We start from the raw sequence: 17,421 nt of genomic DNA, 5'->3' as shown, positions 1-17,421 counted from the left end.
TTCGAAGGTGAGGGCATTCTCTCAGACCATTATACCCAGTATGAAGGCACTGATTATGCACCAACAGCTGTGATACAACATTGTCCCCATGCCTGAAACTAGATTCCCTGAACAAGTGCTCTGCTCTGAACTCTGCAATGGTAAACGATCGCCAGGAGGGCAGGGAGAGTGCGACAGGGACACCCTTCCTAAACAAGTGCGCCATCCCCACTGACTGGTGGGAATCACCTGCCCTAGAAACACACAAACTGGAGAAGAGATGTCTGCAAAGGCACCAGCCACTTCAAACGTCACCAAATACAGCATGTGGAGGCCAAATACAAGCAGCAGAAAGAGTGTGCAGAATCCAGAGCATCGCATCCACTCAGCCTCCTCAAACACTGCCTGGGGCTCCAGGATTGGACTATTCAACTACCACAGAAACCACCTCACCCCACACTGGAAGCCTCATCCTCACCCCTGAAGAATTTGCCAGAGAGGAAGTTATGTTGCAGTTGTACGGGACATTAATGAGGTTGCACTCGGAGTATTGTGTTCGGCTGTGGTCACCTTGTTATAGGAAGAATGCTATTAAACTGGAAAGCGTACAGAAGAAATTTACAAGGATGTTGCCAGGATTCAAGAGTCTGAGTTATAGGAAGAGGTTGGACAACCCAGGACATTGTTCTTTAGACTGTAGGAGACTGAGGTGGTGGTGGTGGTGGTAGTTGGGGAGAGGGATTCCCTATGGAAGTGTATAAGATCATGAGAGGCGTGGACAGGGTGTCTTTTTTCCAAGGGTTGGGGAATCAAGGATCAGAGGGCATCAGTTTAAGTTTAGAGGGTAAAAAATAAAAGGGAATCTGAGGGGGGACTTTTTTTTTACGCAGAGGGTGGAATGCATTTGGAATGAGCTGCCAGCAGTGGTCGTTGATGTGGGTGAAAAGGCATTTGGACAAAAACATGGATAGGAAAGGTCGAGAAGGATATGGACCAAACTCAGGGAAATGGGGTTAGCGTGGACATACATTTTAGTCAGCATGGACCAGTTTGAGGCAAAGGGCCTGTCTCCATGCTGTAGGACTGTATGACTCTAATTGAGGACTGATTCCTGTGATATTCCATTAGGTACTGAGAGCTTCACAATGAGGGACCTCCCCAGTTCCCTCAATGAAACAAGCCAGGGTTTCCAAGTCGGCTTTTCACTTGCCACCATCTGAAGGTGACATTACTGTCTCATGCATGTCTTTCATTCTGTCATTTAACCACCTCCTACTTTGCAGCTCAGTACTATATCTGTCATTCCATTGTATTTCAAAGAGGCGTGTATTTTTTCCCATTCCCCCATTTAAGAACATATTAATGTGGAAAATCTGCTAATCCTGATTAGTTTATTTACAATTCGTTTGTCTCTCTGTAGATGCTGCACGATCTGCTAAATATTTTCAGCATTTTGTGTTCTTGTTTCAAATGTTCAGCATCTGCAGTATTGAACACCTAGGTATAATGAAAACCAGTAACATCTGAAAATTCTGCACACACTGGTCAACAGACCAGTTTCCCCCAAAATACCCGAGTAAGGATTAATTGGGTGGTGCAATGGGAGACGGAATGAACGGGGATAGTCAAATTGTCATCGTTATCCAATAGTATCTCGGCTCAACTCTGTACGTGCATCAAACCCCGCCTCCGGCTTTTGGTGGATTCACACCTCCTTCAGTTTCACAATCTCCGGGTTGATTGCCTGAGTCTCTTGCCAATCATTTTGTGAGCCTCACCCAATATTGGAAGTCTGAAATCTATTGCCCAAGTTGCAGAAAGCGTGAAGAGCAGTAGGTAAGTTTATGTGAAGCGCTTTGCCTGTTTACAAAGTATTTAATCACTTTGTAGTTCTTGGGTGTGTCAATTTTGACTGAAAGTATTTTTTTTAATTGTTGGAAGTAACTCTGTTTCTGGTGAGTTCTGTTATGGGCAGACTTTTTTTTCACTGAGTTTCCGCCCAACTTTATTAACTCCGCTATTGTAAGAGCTGCTGTAAATCGGTCCTTTGCATTACTCCGTAATTCTGATCTCACTCTCAGTAGTTGGGGATAGCAGATGCAGAGTGAGTGGTAAACTGGCTGATTTTAATTCTAATGTTGTTTGCTGATTAGTTATGGCGTCAGAAGTGGCCGAGAATGTTGAAGTCTCCAACTTAGCCGACCACCAGGAGAACCGAGACCAACAGGTACTTCCTCTTCTTTAAATATGACCCCAGATTTTCTGGGTTTTATTTCCTAAAATGTTCACTAAGTACTGAAACCTAAGCAGTGACCTGGGAAATCCTTCCATTGTGTAACTTTAGTGATCTAGTTGTCACGAGCTTGGGTCTGGTCATGCAGGGGAATTGCGTTCTGTTCTAATGGGCGTATTAGAAGGCACAAGGCACAGTATTACTCAGTGCCTTATTACTCAGTGCCTTCTGACCTTGTCCAAGTTTATTCTAAACTATGAAATTCAACGCGTGATTAAGAGCTTGCGTTGTTGCTGCTTGGAGATTCAGCCGCCTTGCGATCTATTTCAACAAATTTAATCTTAAAACTAAAGGTGTAGGTAGTGAATTTAGAACCTGACATTCATTTTGAAACAATTTCTTCCCCCCCGTATCAGTCTTCCAATTGACCAACCAGGTTGTACCCTCTACCTGTGTTCACCTATTTCGATCTCACCATTTTGCCCGTCTTTTTCTTTCTCTTCTCCCTGTGCCCCTTCCCCCCCAACCCCCCAACCTTATCTTCAGCTCTCCTTCCACCCATCCCCAACCCTGAAGAAGGGTTACACCTGAAACATTGACTTCTCCACCTCCTGATGCTGCCTGGCTTGTTGTATTCTTCAGCCTGTAATATGAACTTTCTACCCATCTACTGTGAGGCCCCTTGTGATTTTTGAAAACATTCGTCAAATCTTTTTCCTGACCTCTCTTCAAGGAGATGAGACATTCTCCAGTTTACTGAACTGCGAGTCTTTTCCTGCATCACCTTGAATATGCAACCCAGAAACAGACATAGTGCTGCAATAGAGGATGGACCATAACCAGTTATAAGATTCACTTTCTTGCTTTTGTGTTCTGCTACTTTGAAGTCCATAGGACCATATGATTTCTGAGCAGAAGTAGACCATTCAGCCTGTTGAATAGCAGACTTGATGAGTTCATGGCTGATAATCCTTAACCCCCCTTCCTTCCTTTTTTCACCACAATCTTTGATTTCTTTATGGATATTTTAAAAATTTTTTTTTTGCCATGAGTATAGTTGAAGATTTGCTTGACCATTTTATTGGTCTAGCATACCCGAGTGCCTTCTGGCATCTATGTAAAAGTGTTGACAGCAAAATAAGTTCTAACTTTAATGAATTCATGGGATGTGGGATTTGCCATCGCTAATTACCAAGAGTGCAGTTTGTTCAATCGTGTTGCTGGAAGTCCAGAATTACCTGTCAGCCAGACCAGAAGTAGGGTGGTTTTGTTCCCTAAAAGCCATTCTCCAGTAAAACCTTTTTTTTTAAAAGTAAAGATCGCTTGCGTGAGCAGGTTCACCTTTTTTATTCCAAAACCAATTGCAAAGTTTGTGTCATTGCAACCAAAAGCAGATTCCAAAGGCATTTACTTAAGACTAGATAGGTTATAGAAGATTAAACCTCCAGCCTTAAAACTGGCTTGTGTAAATAAAAAAAAATTGTGTTTCCAAGAGTTAAATTTTAGGAGCTGTATATGATTAAAAGTTAATGGATATAGTAAACAGGATGGGTACTTGATTGTAGTCAGTAAACATTACGCACAAAGTTTTTTAAAATGCTGGAAATGCCTATATCTGCCATCTGTAGAAAGTGCACATTTCAGATTTTTAAACTTTTTTTAAATGACCTGAACTAGTGAGGATTTAAATAGAATTGCAACAAGGGAAGTTGACTAAGTTGCAGCCTGGTCTACCAGAACACTTGGCAGTTACTATGGTTGATATATACTGGTTATTTTGGAGCTAGGACTATTATGTGAAATCATATTTCATTACAAACTAGAGTAGCTGCAGTTGCTCACGTATACAAATTGACTTTTTATAGAAGGTTTTTTGTGTACTCATTTTTATTAGGATTGTGCAATCTTTCTATTTTGTAACTATTTCCTTGCACCATACAGTTGCTACAAAAGTTCAACTGTACACGAATGTTGTCTCTACCACTGTCCTGAGCAAAGTGTTTCTTGAGGCTTGCATCATTGGAGTGCATTGCTGTGCAATGATTTCGTGATTTGTATTTTAGAATGTGGTGGACAGGGTGACAAACCTGCCTCTTGTGAGCTCTGCCTGTGAAATGGTATCAGCTGCCTACAACAGCACCAAGGAGAATCACCCGTATGTGAAGACCATTTGTGATGTTGCTGAGCAGGGAATGAAGACTATCACAGCTGTGGCTGCCAGTGGTGCCAAACCAATTGTGGACAAGCTGGAGCCTCAAAGTAAGATTGGAGCATACGGCATTTCAACCCACTGGAATTTAAAGACACGTGTCCACCTTTTTTTTTTAAAGAAACGAGACTTGTATACAAAAGCAGAATATCTACTTTAAGTGTGTGAACGCACAAGACTTTTTCTGAAATGTAAGCTTGAGTCTGCTTATTGCACACTTTGAAAGTTGAGCTTATTGCCCAACAATAATCAAAAGGCAGTAGATGTGAATAGTGCATGTTTTCTTAGATTCCACTTGTTGCCAAATGTGATTTAGGCTAGAAATCTAACTGCTTTGTGACTGTATCAAAGTACAGAGGCATTCAGCTATAAGTAGGTGCTGAATTAGTGGTGCTGGAGCTGTGCTCTTCCAGCACCACTAATCCAGAATCTGGTTTCCAGCATCTGCAGTCATTGTTTTTACCTCCTATAAATAGATGCCTAAAGACTATCCTTAATGTTTTTATAAATGATACTTGTACTCATTCTTTTAACACTTTTTTTTAAAGATCTAAAAGCCTTGAATGGTAACCACAGGCTGGTTATGCATCAGAGTTTCAGCTAACTAAATTGTAGAACCAAACCCTTTTGAGTGCTTCAGAGAATCCTGTTCTGTTTGTTAAAAATGCAAATATCTGAAATATTGTAACTAGATAGCAACAAATATAGCTGCATTAGGTCTATACAGCACCAATATTAGTGTGTTTTTGCTTTTCATCAGTACTGAAGTATCATGTCTGCTGCTACTCCAATATATAGTCCTTTCCCTTTTTTTTTGTTTTAATAAAAAGTGAAAAGTTATTTTGGCTTTGAAAGAAGGTACATACTAATAGTCAATTGAAGTTTCGTTTTTTTTTTGTAGTTAAATGCTAATAGTTACCTATAGCTATATCTGTAAACTGAATCCTATTCTGAAGCACTCCTTCCCTGTCTTGTATTTTCAGACTATTAAAGATGGGTTCCTGGACAAACGTCCAAAGGAATCCTGAGCATTTAGGTGTTGCTCACTACAGCCTGTGCTGTAAAGAAGGTCTCAGTTGAAGCTCTGCAATAAAATTCCACGTGTCTCTAAATTGCAAGCTTCATTCCAAGTTTAGTAACTTCTTGCAGTTGTCCTCAGTCATGTTTAAGTGGTGATAACAGCGTTTACCAAATGAATTGCTGAGCTTGTAGGCCATTTCAATTTGTGATGCAGTATAGAAAATGTGTGCTTCAAAATAAAGTGCACACATTTAAGGCTTTTTATTTTAAATGTTAAGTTTTAATCTGTAAACATTTGGACCCCAGTTCTCAACTTTTCAACAACTTTGCATATGTTTACCTTCAACTATGAAATAAGGTAATTGTTCAATGTGATCGTGGATAGATTTGTCAACTTTTTTTTTTCTTGTTCAGTTGCTGTAGCTAATGAATATGCCTGCAAAGGCTTGGATAAACTGGAAGAGAAGCTTCCAATCCTTCAACAGTCTACACCCCAGGTAAGAGAAACTTCTGCAAGGTGACCTAGCGGATGGCACCTAACCTTACCATTCTATCACTATAGGAATATTGCACTTCCAACTCAATGAAGTCTTCTTTCACTCTACTGGCTAGTCTTGCTCCCTTTTAATGGCTGCTTTAGATTTTTTAAACTCGTAAGAGGGGCAATGATTATACCTTATGATATCAAATTAATTTAAATACCATGTCTTTTTAAATTTCCCCTCAGTTGTATGTTGATTGAAATGGTGTGCATTGTTTAAAATTGCTTTCTGTATGCATTAAGTGGACAATGACATTTTTAACTCATTACAAAGTATTTTTACTTGGCTCTATATTGAAGTTTTTTAAAAAAAATATAAATACAGGTTGTTGCTGATACCAAAGAGATGGTTTCATCCACGATAACTGGAGCCAAAGATGCAGTCTCCAACACAGTGACTGGAGCAAAAAATGCAGTGACTGGTGCTGTAGATGTGGCCAAGGGAGCAGTCCATGGCAGCATAGAGAAGACCAAGTCAGTGATGGCTGAAGGAGTTAACACTGTCATGACGTCCAAAGTAGGGCAGATGGTGGTCACTGGTGTCGACAGTGCACTCAATAAATCTGAAGAAATTGTTGATCACTATCTTCCTATGACCGAGGAGGAATTGGGTAAGTAACATAACTAATTTTTTGTATTGCTTCAGAGCACCAAGCCATTGTTTTGAATCAGTTAATGGTTGTGCATATTGGGATATTGGTAGGAAGGAGGAGGGAAAAAATGAGTAATATATTTAATGGCCAGGAACACTATCTATCTATTGGAAAAGCAGGAGAACAAAGTAAATCCAACAGTAGTAAATAGTGTTCAATTAGAAATTATGAACTATTCAAAAGTTGTGACTAAATGTATTTGCAAATAGCTTTTCTTGAGAACATTAATCAGATTTGGTGTAAGCAAACAATGCTAATATTATGACCAAACTTAAAATGTAAAAAGATCTGCCTTAAATATCACTGCTTTGATTTGAAGATTTCTCTTTTCAGCAAAACTAGCTACTTCTGTGGAAGGCTTTGAGGTGGCCCCAGCACAAACGCAGAGTTACTATGTGCGCTTGGGATCTTTATCTTCAAAGATTCGTCATAGAGCTTACCAGCACTCCGTTTCTAAGATGCAGAAGGCAAGACAAACCAGCCAAGATATTATGGCTCAGCTTCACAACACTGTGGATTTGGTAAGGATCCAAAATTATTGGCTGAATCACTTTTGTAAAAGTGGACTGAAATTTATTCCTTTTCTTCTAAGACATCTCAGATCAGATGTCCTGTAGGTCTTTAACCTTGCTGCTCCTTTGGCTACTAGAAAGCACACGTTCTTCTGTCAAATTGACATTTAGCTTTTTGAATGTTTATTTTGGATGGTTGTTACTGAATAAAGCTTGCATTTAGTTAAACAATATTGTTTCAACATTAAACTTTAGTTGTGTTATTCTCCAATATAATCCCTCCTCGAAACTAAGGCTTGACCTGAGTCTGAACTGGACTTTTGTTTTTAATAGGTACTTTCTTAAAAGTAGTAACAAAGGCCATTATTTTGTCTCCCAGTTGTAAATCAAAATTACAAACTAGGTCCTGACTGTCCTCTGTTCTGAAATCACAGATCAAATCAGCATTCCACATCCAAGATGCAGTAGGGCAACTAATGTAGTTCAGCTGTGTCTCAATGTGATGGATTTGATTTAAAAAAAGAACAATTATCAGACCTGCTGAATGGCATTGGTTCACCACATGAAATAGGCAGGATTCCATTGAGCTGCCTGAAGAAGTGGTGGAGGCTAGTACAATTGCAACATTTTAAGAGGCATTTGGGTGGATATATGAATAGGAAGGGTTTGAAGGGATATGGGCTGGGTGCTGGCAGGTGGGACTAGATTGGGTTGGGGTATCTGGTTGGTATGGATGGTTGGGCTGAAGGGTCTGTTTCCCTGCTGTACATCTGTGACTCTATGAACCAAGGTGATTTCAAATTATCAGTGACCCGTTGAGCAGAAGGTCTTTCCAGATCTAATGTGGCTTTTTGCTTGTTCTGTTACAATAACTTTTTAATAATTGCAAAGAGGAAAGTCTGGGGTGTAGTTGGAAAAAAAAATAGTTCATATGTCAATGACCCTTCAATACTAATGTAACTTTCTCACTTCATCTATACTCATTTAAACTGAAACCATGAACTCAGTTTTCCAGTATACTGGACTTAAAGGTGGGATTCTGCAGACAGCACTTTTGTTCCTGAGTCTGCTTTCTCTGTGGTTGAGGGGTGGATGCATTGGTATTCATCCACAATTCAGTAAGATCCTGGGTTGGTGGTTTTGGAAGGCAGCAAACTCTCTCCTATTAATGAAAGAGGGAGAGAACACTAGGAACAACAGACTAACTAAACAACAAATGCTGGAGATGACTGTGGGTCAGGCAGCATCCATGGAGAGCAAGTTAATGTTTTGAGTTTAGATGACTCTCATCAGATGAATCATTTTGGACTCCAAACCTAACTTGCTTTCTCTCTCCTGGATGCTGCCTGACCTTGTAATCTCCAGCATTTTACTGTTTTCAGTAGAGATTGCAGAATCTGCAGTCATTTGCACCTACTACAGACTAACTAGCCTCCTACCATAAAGAATGGACTCCAATCAGATAAGTGGTGTATTTGTAACTGTGTGCTTAAATGTCCCTATAAGAGTTTACTGAGGATGTTAACTGATAAATTGAAGTGGGTGTTTTCAACTGAGACAAAAGCCAATTGACTCTGAGCTGTGAACTTTCTATTCGAAGGTTGTGAATCTTTGTAACTTCCCGAGGGCTGTGAAAATTCAGTCACTTGGTTTAAAAACCTGTCTCACACTCGCTCCCTTTTAAATCATTGTTTTATATATATATATAATGTGTATGGTCTAGCCTGGGTGATTAACCACCATCTAATTGGCAGCTGAGAATTCAGGTGTTGGACTCTCGTCAGGTTTATGACTCGCATGAGGAAAATCTTGCTCAAAACCACCTTGGTTTTCAAAACTGTCACTGCACTCTACTTGGATTTTCTACTGTGTATTTCAGCTTTCAAATGTTGTATGGAGGGGCAACACTGGAAATGATTAGTCTACCAGTCAGTTCAGTCTACTAGCATTTTTGGGTTATGTATCTTTCACAGATTGAATTGGCCAGGAAAGGAGCAGATTCAGCAAATCAGAAACTGCATGATGTCCAGGAGAAACTGCATCAGACCTGGATTGATTGGCAGAAGAAACAGGCAAAAGGTCAAGTGGAGGAAGAAGGGGTTCAGAAGCCAGAGGTAAGGATTTCAATCTTATTCTGGGATCACAAGGTAGAACTTGGCAAGTCATTGTGAAGAGATGGGGGGGGAAAAAAACTGCAGATGCTGGAATCTGAAGTAGACCAGCAGGAGGCTGGGGGAACATAGCAAGCCAGGCAGCACCAGGATGTGGAGAAGTCTATGTTTCGGGTGTAACCCTTCAGGACTGGGGGTGTGTGTGTGTAAGGGGAGCTACAGATAAAAGGGGGTGGCAGGGATAGGTAAAGACAAGCAGAGGGTATGACCTGGTCAATGGGGGGGGAATTAATCTGGTTAGAGCATTGTGGGGGAAGGGAGGTCATTTGAATTTGGAGAACTCAATGTTGAGTCCTCCACACTGTGGGCTGCCCAGGCAGAAGGTGAGGTGTTCCTCCAATTTGCAGTTTGGTTTGTTGTGGCAATGGTGGAGGCCAAGAATGGTCATGTTGGGAAGGGGAATTTAAAATGGGCGGTGACTGGGAGGTCCAATCCATCCCTGCAGTCGTGACAGATGTTTGGCAAACTGTTCCCTAAGTTTACATTTTCTTCTCTCTGATGTAGAGAAGACCACATCAGGGTCTTCTGATGCTGTAAACTGGGTTCAAAGAGAGGCAGATGAACCCCTCACCTGGAAGGTCTGTTTGGGGCCCTGGATGTGGGTGGGAAGTGGGGTGGTGTACTGGTAGGTTTTGCATCTTTTCTGGTTGCTGGGGAAGGTCATTGTGAAGGGCATACTGCCAAATAAAGGAAACTTCATAGAATCCCTACAGTGCTGAAAGGGGCCATTTGCACTAACCCTCCAAGGAGCATCCTACCCAGACTCACCATTCCATCTCATCCCTGTAACCCCACATGAAGTGTTCAGCATGGCGAATCCACCTTATCTGCACCTCTTTGGACTGTGGGAGGAAATCCGAGCACCTGGCAGAAACCCACGTAGACACGGAGAACATCCAGACAATAGGTGTAGGAGTAGGCCATCCGGCCCTTCGAGCCAGCACCATCATTCATTATGATCGTGGCTGATCATCCACAATCAGTATCCTGTTCCTGCCTTATCCCCACAATCTTTGATTCCACTATCTTTTTAAGAGCTCTATCCATCTTTCTTAAAAGTATCCAGAGACTTGGCCTCCTCTGCCAAGTCTAAACTCCAGTTGGACAGTCACACAAGGTTGGAATTGAACCTAGGTCTGTGGAGCTATGAGGCGGCAGCAGTACTAACTATTGAGCCACCATGTCATCCAGTCTGAAACGTGCCCAGGATATTTTAATTGAAGCCACCACCTGCATTACACAAAGGGTTAAATCCCTTACTTCAAAGCAGTGAGTTTTAAAGAGAAACTTGTATTCTAGCTGGTAAGTGCAGAGACAGTGCAATGTTTCACGATTCTCCCAGGTCAGTTGTCAAAAATGTCTTGGTTAGCACCTTGACCATAGAACATAGAACAATACAGCACAGAACAGGCCCTTCAGCCCACGATGTTGTGCCGAACATTTGTCCTAGCTTAAGCACCCATCCATGTACCTATCCAATTGCTGCTTAAAGGTCGCCAATGATTCTGACTCTGCCACTTCCACAGGCAGTGCATTCCATGCCCCCACCACTCTCTGGGTAAAGAACCTACCCCTAACATCCCACCACCCACCCCCCCCCCCCCCCCCCCCCCCCCCCCAACCTTCCACCCTTCACCTTAAATTTATGTCCCCTTGTAACACTCTGTACCCGGGGAAAAAGTTTCTGACTGTCTACTCTATCTATTCCTCTGATCATCTTATAAAACTCTATCAAGTCACCCCTCATCCTTCGCTCCAATGACAAAAGGCCTAGCACTCTCAACCTATCCTCGTACAACCTATTCTCCATTCCAGGCAACATCCTGGTAAATCTTCTCTGCACCCTCTCCAAAGCTTCCACATCTAACCAAGGTCCTGTACAGCTGCAACACCACTTCACGACTCTTGAATTCAATCCCTCTGCTAATGAACGATAATACACCATAGGCCTTCTTACAAGCTCTATCCACGTGAGTGACAACTTTCAAAGATCTATGAACATAAACCCCAAGATCCCTCTGCTCCTCCACCTTGCTAAGAACCCTACCATTAACCCTGTATTCCGCATTCTTATTTGCCCTTCCAAATAAGAATGGACAACCTCACACTTGACCGGGTTGAACTCCATCTGCCACTCCTCAGCCCAGCTCTGCATCATATCTAAGTCCCTTTGCAGCCGACAACAGCCCTCCTCACTATCCACAACTCCACCAATCTTTGTATCATCTGCAAATTTACTGACCCACCCTTCAACTCCCTCTTCCAAGTAGCCATCTGTTTATCCAAACCAGTTAATGGGTCCTTCGTAATGATCAGTCTTGTCTCTGGGCTCCCAGCTGCATGAACGTGTATGTCTGACCCTGGTCGAGCCACTGCAGATTGCTTTTGAGGGATAGTGGGCTTGAACCACTAAGCAGAGTTCGGATCTGAACAGGACAAACAGTACAGACTACAGATTCAAAAACACCAGCAACAGTTCTCCTTCAAGATCCTCCGCTCCACGCTTGCAGCAATGCGCTGGCACCTAACCTCTCTACAGTCAGCCCTGCCTCAGCTGAGGGCCACACTCTCTCTCAGAATTGCAAAGGACCCACTCTGTACTACATCCTCAGGAGAATTCATACTCTCAACAAACAGTATTTCAATTCCATCTCAAACATCAAAAACTGTAAGTACAACAAACTTTTATCCACCCACCTCCATAACCAGCGCTCCTCAAACATTCCAGAAGATTCCCCTGGCCTCGGAAACGTCATTAGCCATGCGGCTGACGCAGCTACCACCCCCACGCTGAGTGATTATGTCACTTCTGCCCCCATCATGGCCACTCCCACAGCCACTTCCGGCCCTCACATCATCGCTGATGCCACACGCTCAGTGACTTCCGCCACCCCTACTGTCATGATCACCACTTCCGCCCCCACCAGCGCCACTCACCTGCATTCTGCTGACACGCCCCCCACAGACCCCACTGTCACTATCCCCACCCCCCAGAACCCCGAGGGGAACATTACCCCGGCTCATGCCTCCACCCCCATTCCCCCCACCATCTCACCCACTCCAGGTACTGGTTCCGACCCCACTCCCAGCTCCCGGCCCTGTCGAGTTTTCACCATCCCTCCAGACCTCCCACTCACTGAGGACGAACGATCAGCCCTCAGCAACGGACTCACCTTCATCCCCCTCCGTCCATGCATCAATGAATTTAATACACGCCGTGATGTCGATCAGTTCTTCCGTCTCCTCCGCCTCTGAGCTTACTTTCACAATCGGGACTCCTGCCCACCTTCTGAGGACACCTTCGCCCACCACCAACACACTGCATCCACCTGGACACCCCGCGCTGGCCTATTTCCTGCCCTCGACCTCTTCATTTCCAACTGCTGCCGGGACATTAACTGCCTCAACCTGTCTACCCCCCTCCCCCACTCCAACCTCTCACCCTCACAACGTGCAGCCCTCCAATCCCTCTGCTCTAATCCCAACCTCACCACTAAGCCAGCGGATAAAGGGGGCGCAGTGGTAGTCTGGCACACTGACCTCTACACTGCTGAAGCCAAACGCCAACTCGAGGACACCTCTTCCTACTGCCCCCTCGACCGTGACCCCACCCCCCCATCACCAAACCATCATCTCCCAGACCATACAGAACCTCATCACCTCAGGAGATCTCCCACCCACAGCTTCCAACCTCATAGAATGGGAACCCCGCACTGCCCGGTTCTACCTCCTTCCCAAGATCCACAAGCCTGACCACCCTGGCCGACCCATTGTCTCAGCATGCTCCTGCCCCACTGAACTCATCTCTACCTACCTCGACACTGTCCTATCCCCCCTAGTCCAGAAACTCCCCACGTATGTTCGAGACACCACCCATGCCCTCCACCACCTCCAAGACTTCCGTTTCCCCGCCCCCAACGCCTCATCTTCACCATGGATATCCAATCCCTCGACACCTCCATCCGCCATGACCAGGGCCTCCAAGCCCTCTGTTTCATCCTCTCCAGACGTCCCCAACAGTACCCTTCCACTGACACACTCATTCGTTTGGTCGAACTGGTCCTCACCCTTAACAATTTCTCCTTTGAATCCTCCCACTTTCTCCAGACCAAACGCGTAGCCATGGGCACGTGTATGGGCCCCAGCTATGCCTGTCTCTTTGGCTATGTAGAACAGTCGATCTTCCGTAATTACACCGGCACCACTCCCCACCACTTCCTCCGCTACATTGACTGCATTGGCGCCACCTCGTGCTCCCACGAGGAGGTTGAGCAATTCATCAACTTCACCAACACATTTCACCCTGACCTTAAATTTACCTGGACCATCTCTGACACCTCGCTCTCCTTCCTGGACCTCTCCATCTCCAATTAGTGATGACCGACTTGACACTGACATTTTTTTACAAACCCACAGACCCCCACAGCTACCTGGATTACACCTCTTCCCACCCTATCTCTTGCAAAAATGCCATCCCGTATTCCCAATTTCTCCGCCTCCACCGTATCGGCTCCCAGGAGGACCAGTTCCACCACAGAACACACCAGATAGCCTCCTTCTTTAGAGACCGCAATTTCCCTTCCCACGTGGTTAAAGATGCCCTCCAACGCATCTGGTCCACATCCCGCACCTCTGCCCTCAGACCCCACCCCTCCAACCGTAACAAGGACAGAGAGCCCCTAGTGCTCACCTTCCACCCTACAAACCTTTGCATAAACCAAATCATCCGCCGACATTTCCGCCACCTCCAAAAAGACCCCACCACCAGGGATATATTTCCCTCCCCACCCCTTTCCGCCTTCCGCAAAGACCGTTCCCTCCATGACTACCTGGTCAGGTCCACACCCCCCCTATGACCCACCCTCCCATTCTGGCACTTTCCCCTGCCACCGCAGGAACTGTAAAACCTGCGCCGCCACACCTCCTCCCTCACCTCTATCCAAGGCCTAAAGGAGCCTTCCACATCCATCAAAGTTTTACCTGCACATCCACTAATATCATTTATTGTATCCGTTGCTCCCGATGCGGTCTCCTCTACAGTGGGGAGACTGGGCGCCTCCTAGCAGAGCGCTTTAGGGAACATCTCCGAGACACCCGCACCAATCAACCAAACCGCCCCGTGGCCCAACATTTCAACTCCCCCTCCCACTCTGCCGAGGACATGGAGGTCCTGGGCCTCCTTCACCGCCGCTCCCTCACCACCAGACGCCTGGAGGAAGAACGCCTCATCTTCCGCCTCAGAACACTTCAACCCCAGGACATCAATGTGGACTTCAACAGCTTCCTCATTTCCCCTTCCCCCACCTCATCCTAGTTTCAAACTTCCAGCTCAGTTACTGCCTCCTTGACTTGTCCGACCTGCCTATCTCCTTTTCCACCTATCCACTCCACCCTCTCCTCCCCTGATCTATCACCTTTATCTCCTCCCCCACTCACCCATTGTACTCTATGCTACTCTGTCCCCACCCCCACCCTCCTCTCCATGCTTTAGGCTCACTGCCTTTATTCCTGATGAAGGGCTTTTGCCCGAAATGTCGATTTTGCTGCTCGTTGGATGCTGCCTGAACTGCTGTGCTCTTCCAGCACCACTAATCCAGTATTTTGAACCACTAACTGTCCTTTGTAGGGGTAGCAGGACTTGTAGATATTAATGGTGTTGCTGCTCTTTCCTTATTAGGAAATTGAAGTCCTGCATGTGCTGCGCCATGGAAATTTTTAATGCAGTGATATCAAAATATATTTTTAATTCTAACCTGGGACAGGTTTACTTGTTTTAATAGAATTGGCCCCACCTCGGTGTTGGCAGCCTTTAAGTGGTAGAAGTAAGCCAGTGCTCTTTATAGCTATGTGCTTCATAGCTGGACCTTAATGGTGGTAGAGAGATGTTCTCTACTATGGGACAGACTCCTTGTGACCTGTGTAATAGTTGCCTTCTGTCAGGCAAAGCCGGCAGTGGGAATTTTCAGCTAAGATATATCTGGACAGTTACCGTGAGCATGACCACTAGCTTTGCTCCCAGTTCTTCCCCCTGCCCCCCACCCCCCCATCACCCAACCCCCAGGTTCAACTGCAACTGAGACATTCCTTCTCCCCTTCTACCTACCCCTTTCCCACTCCAACTCCTCCACCCAATTTGCAAACAAGTAACCTTTCTACATTAAATTAATGTAGGAAACTATCCTTTTGTATTCAGTAAGATCCTTTTGTGTTGAGATCCCTCAAATTCCCCAAACCAAAAGGTGACCAGATTCTGATAGTGTCTCCCTTTTGTATTGCAGCAGCTCGAATCCCAAACCCTAACCATGACTCGCGGTCTCACCCAGCAACTACAGACGACCTGCCTAACACTCGTTTCAAATGTACACGGCCTCCCTCAACACGTTCAGGACAAAGTGCAGCAGATCCACAAAACAGCAGAGAGCATCCACATCTCGTTCTCATCTGCCAATTCCTTTGGCGATCTTTCCGGGCAGCTCCTGGCACAAAGCAAAGAGCAGATGCTGAAGATCTGGGAGTCCATGGATGGGGTGATGGACTATGTACTTCACAACACTCCACTCAACTGGATGGTGGGTCCATTTGCTCCACAACTGACAGAGCGGCCGCAGTCAGAAGAGATGGTTGAAATGGATCAAGTTCAAAATTAGACATGACGTGCTTATATTGATATTACTGGGTGGTTTATCTCCTGAGACAAACTTTTTTATTAAGTTTAGTAATCTGAGAATTTGAATTGACCTGGCTGGTTTGACTAAATTGTATTTCTGTCCTGCACAATCAGCAAATGTGTAACTTTTTTTTAAAATCTGGAGTCTCTTAATTAAAAATCCCATGCTTACTTAACTGGAGATGACTAAAATGCACAATGGCACTGGAGGGGATGACACAGAAGTATTAAGTCCAATAAGTCTATATAAAGTCTAAAGATTTGGTTCTCCATGATATTCATATCTGAATTTTGACATGTGAAAATCATATTGCAATCCTGACTATTTGACCAAAAGGTTATTCTGATCCAATTGAGTGTGACCTGTGGTGTTTTTTTTTTCCACTTCTGCTGGTGTATAAAGTTCTAAATCTACAACTTCAGGAGTTTGTCTTTTGGAACATGTACAAAACAAAATCATGTAGTTTTGATTGATTTCTGGACCTGAATTTTAAAAACTCATTATTGTTAATCTTTTGAAGCCTTGAAAGAGCTGGGTTATCTACGTCTTCAAAATATGTACAAGACGCGAGATAAAGTAAAAGTGGCAACATTTGGTTGACTTTTTTTTCTGGTTTCAAATTGCTTGTCCTTATTATTAATTTTTGAGCACTTTGCGTGCAATTTTAGCTAATTAGAACACCATATACCTGGAGATTTGCATCACTTAAGGTTTTTTTCAGTGTTTTCAATAAATAAACCAAAACCAGTGCTGTCACTATGGAAAATTTAACCATATTGTACTGTAATATTATGTAAGAATCTTATTGGCTTTTCACCTTTATAATCTGACTAACTACTGGACCTGTATAAGAGGTTCCTTTTGGCAGAGGATAAACATAAGTGGATTAGCAGCAGATTGACTTTTTTAAAATAAAGTGCACATTTCATTTCTAATTGTGACTAGACATTTTGGATTTATGCTGGCTTTTTTGTTTAAAGTTTATATGTTCAAGCTTGTGTAACCAGTATGTAATTTGGTATGGTCAATTAGAAATTTGCACAGTGGGGATCCAAGAGGGTGGCGACCCAGCAAGTCTGAGTCTACAGTGCTCCTCCCAAGACTTGGGCAAAGTGGGCCACCCACCCCCACCACACTCACCAAATCATTTAAAATTGCTGTTTAAATTTAATACTAAGCAACTAATTAAATTAAACAATCTAATCTTGGATCATTTTTACTAAAGGGAAGGGAGCCTGCAGCTCTCTGTAAAGCAGGAACCCCTCCCCCACCCTCTGCAGCTGAGGCATCCACAGCCGCCCTGGGGGATTTACCTACAGTGGCGAGCCTTGTGGAAATCATCTCGAAACTAGATGCGAAGATCGATGCTTTTATTGAAGAATCCCAAAGTTGATGGGACTCTCCCTCTCGGCCACGCTGCAAAAGTACAACTGCG

At 44.1% G+C, this 17,421-nt stretch overlaps 1 protein-coding gene across 1 annotated transcript; it reads left to right on the top strand.

Moving 5' to 3' along the window:
• Positions 1-1,684: 1,684 nt before the first annotated feature.
• Positions 1,685-16,921, top strand: LOC140494553 (perilipin-3-like). Its single transcript, XM_072593854.1, has 8 exons — positions 1,685-1,815; positions 2,133-2,206; positions 4,276-4,471; positions 5,856-5,938; positions 6,308-6,593; positions 6,969-7,156; positions 9,121-9,261; positions 15,597-16,921. Exons 2-8 carry the CDS (start codon positions 2,135-2,137, stop codon positions 15,963-15,965), a joined length of 1,335 nt encoding a protein of 444 aa, XP_072449955.1. The 5' UTR covers positions 1,685-1,815; positions 2,133-2,134; the 3' UTR covers positions 15,966-16,921.
• Positions 16,922-17,421: the final 500 nt, after the last annotated feature.

This window comes from Chiloscyllium punctatum, chromosome 24 (genome assembly GCF_047496795.1).
Source record: "Chiloscyllium punctatum isolate Juve2018m chromosome 24, sChiPun1.3, whole genome shotgun sequence".
NCBI lineage: Eukaryota > Metazoa > Chordata > Chondrichthyes > Orectolobiformes > Hemiscylliidae > Chiloscyllium > Chiloscyllium punctatum.
Note: the sequence above shows the minus strand (reverse complement) of the source record. Positions and strands in the feature narration are given on the sequence as shown.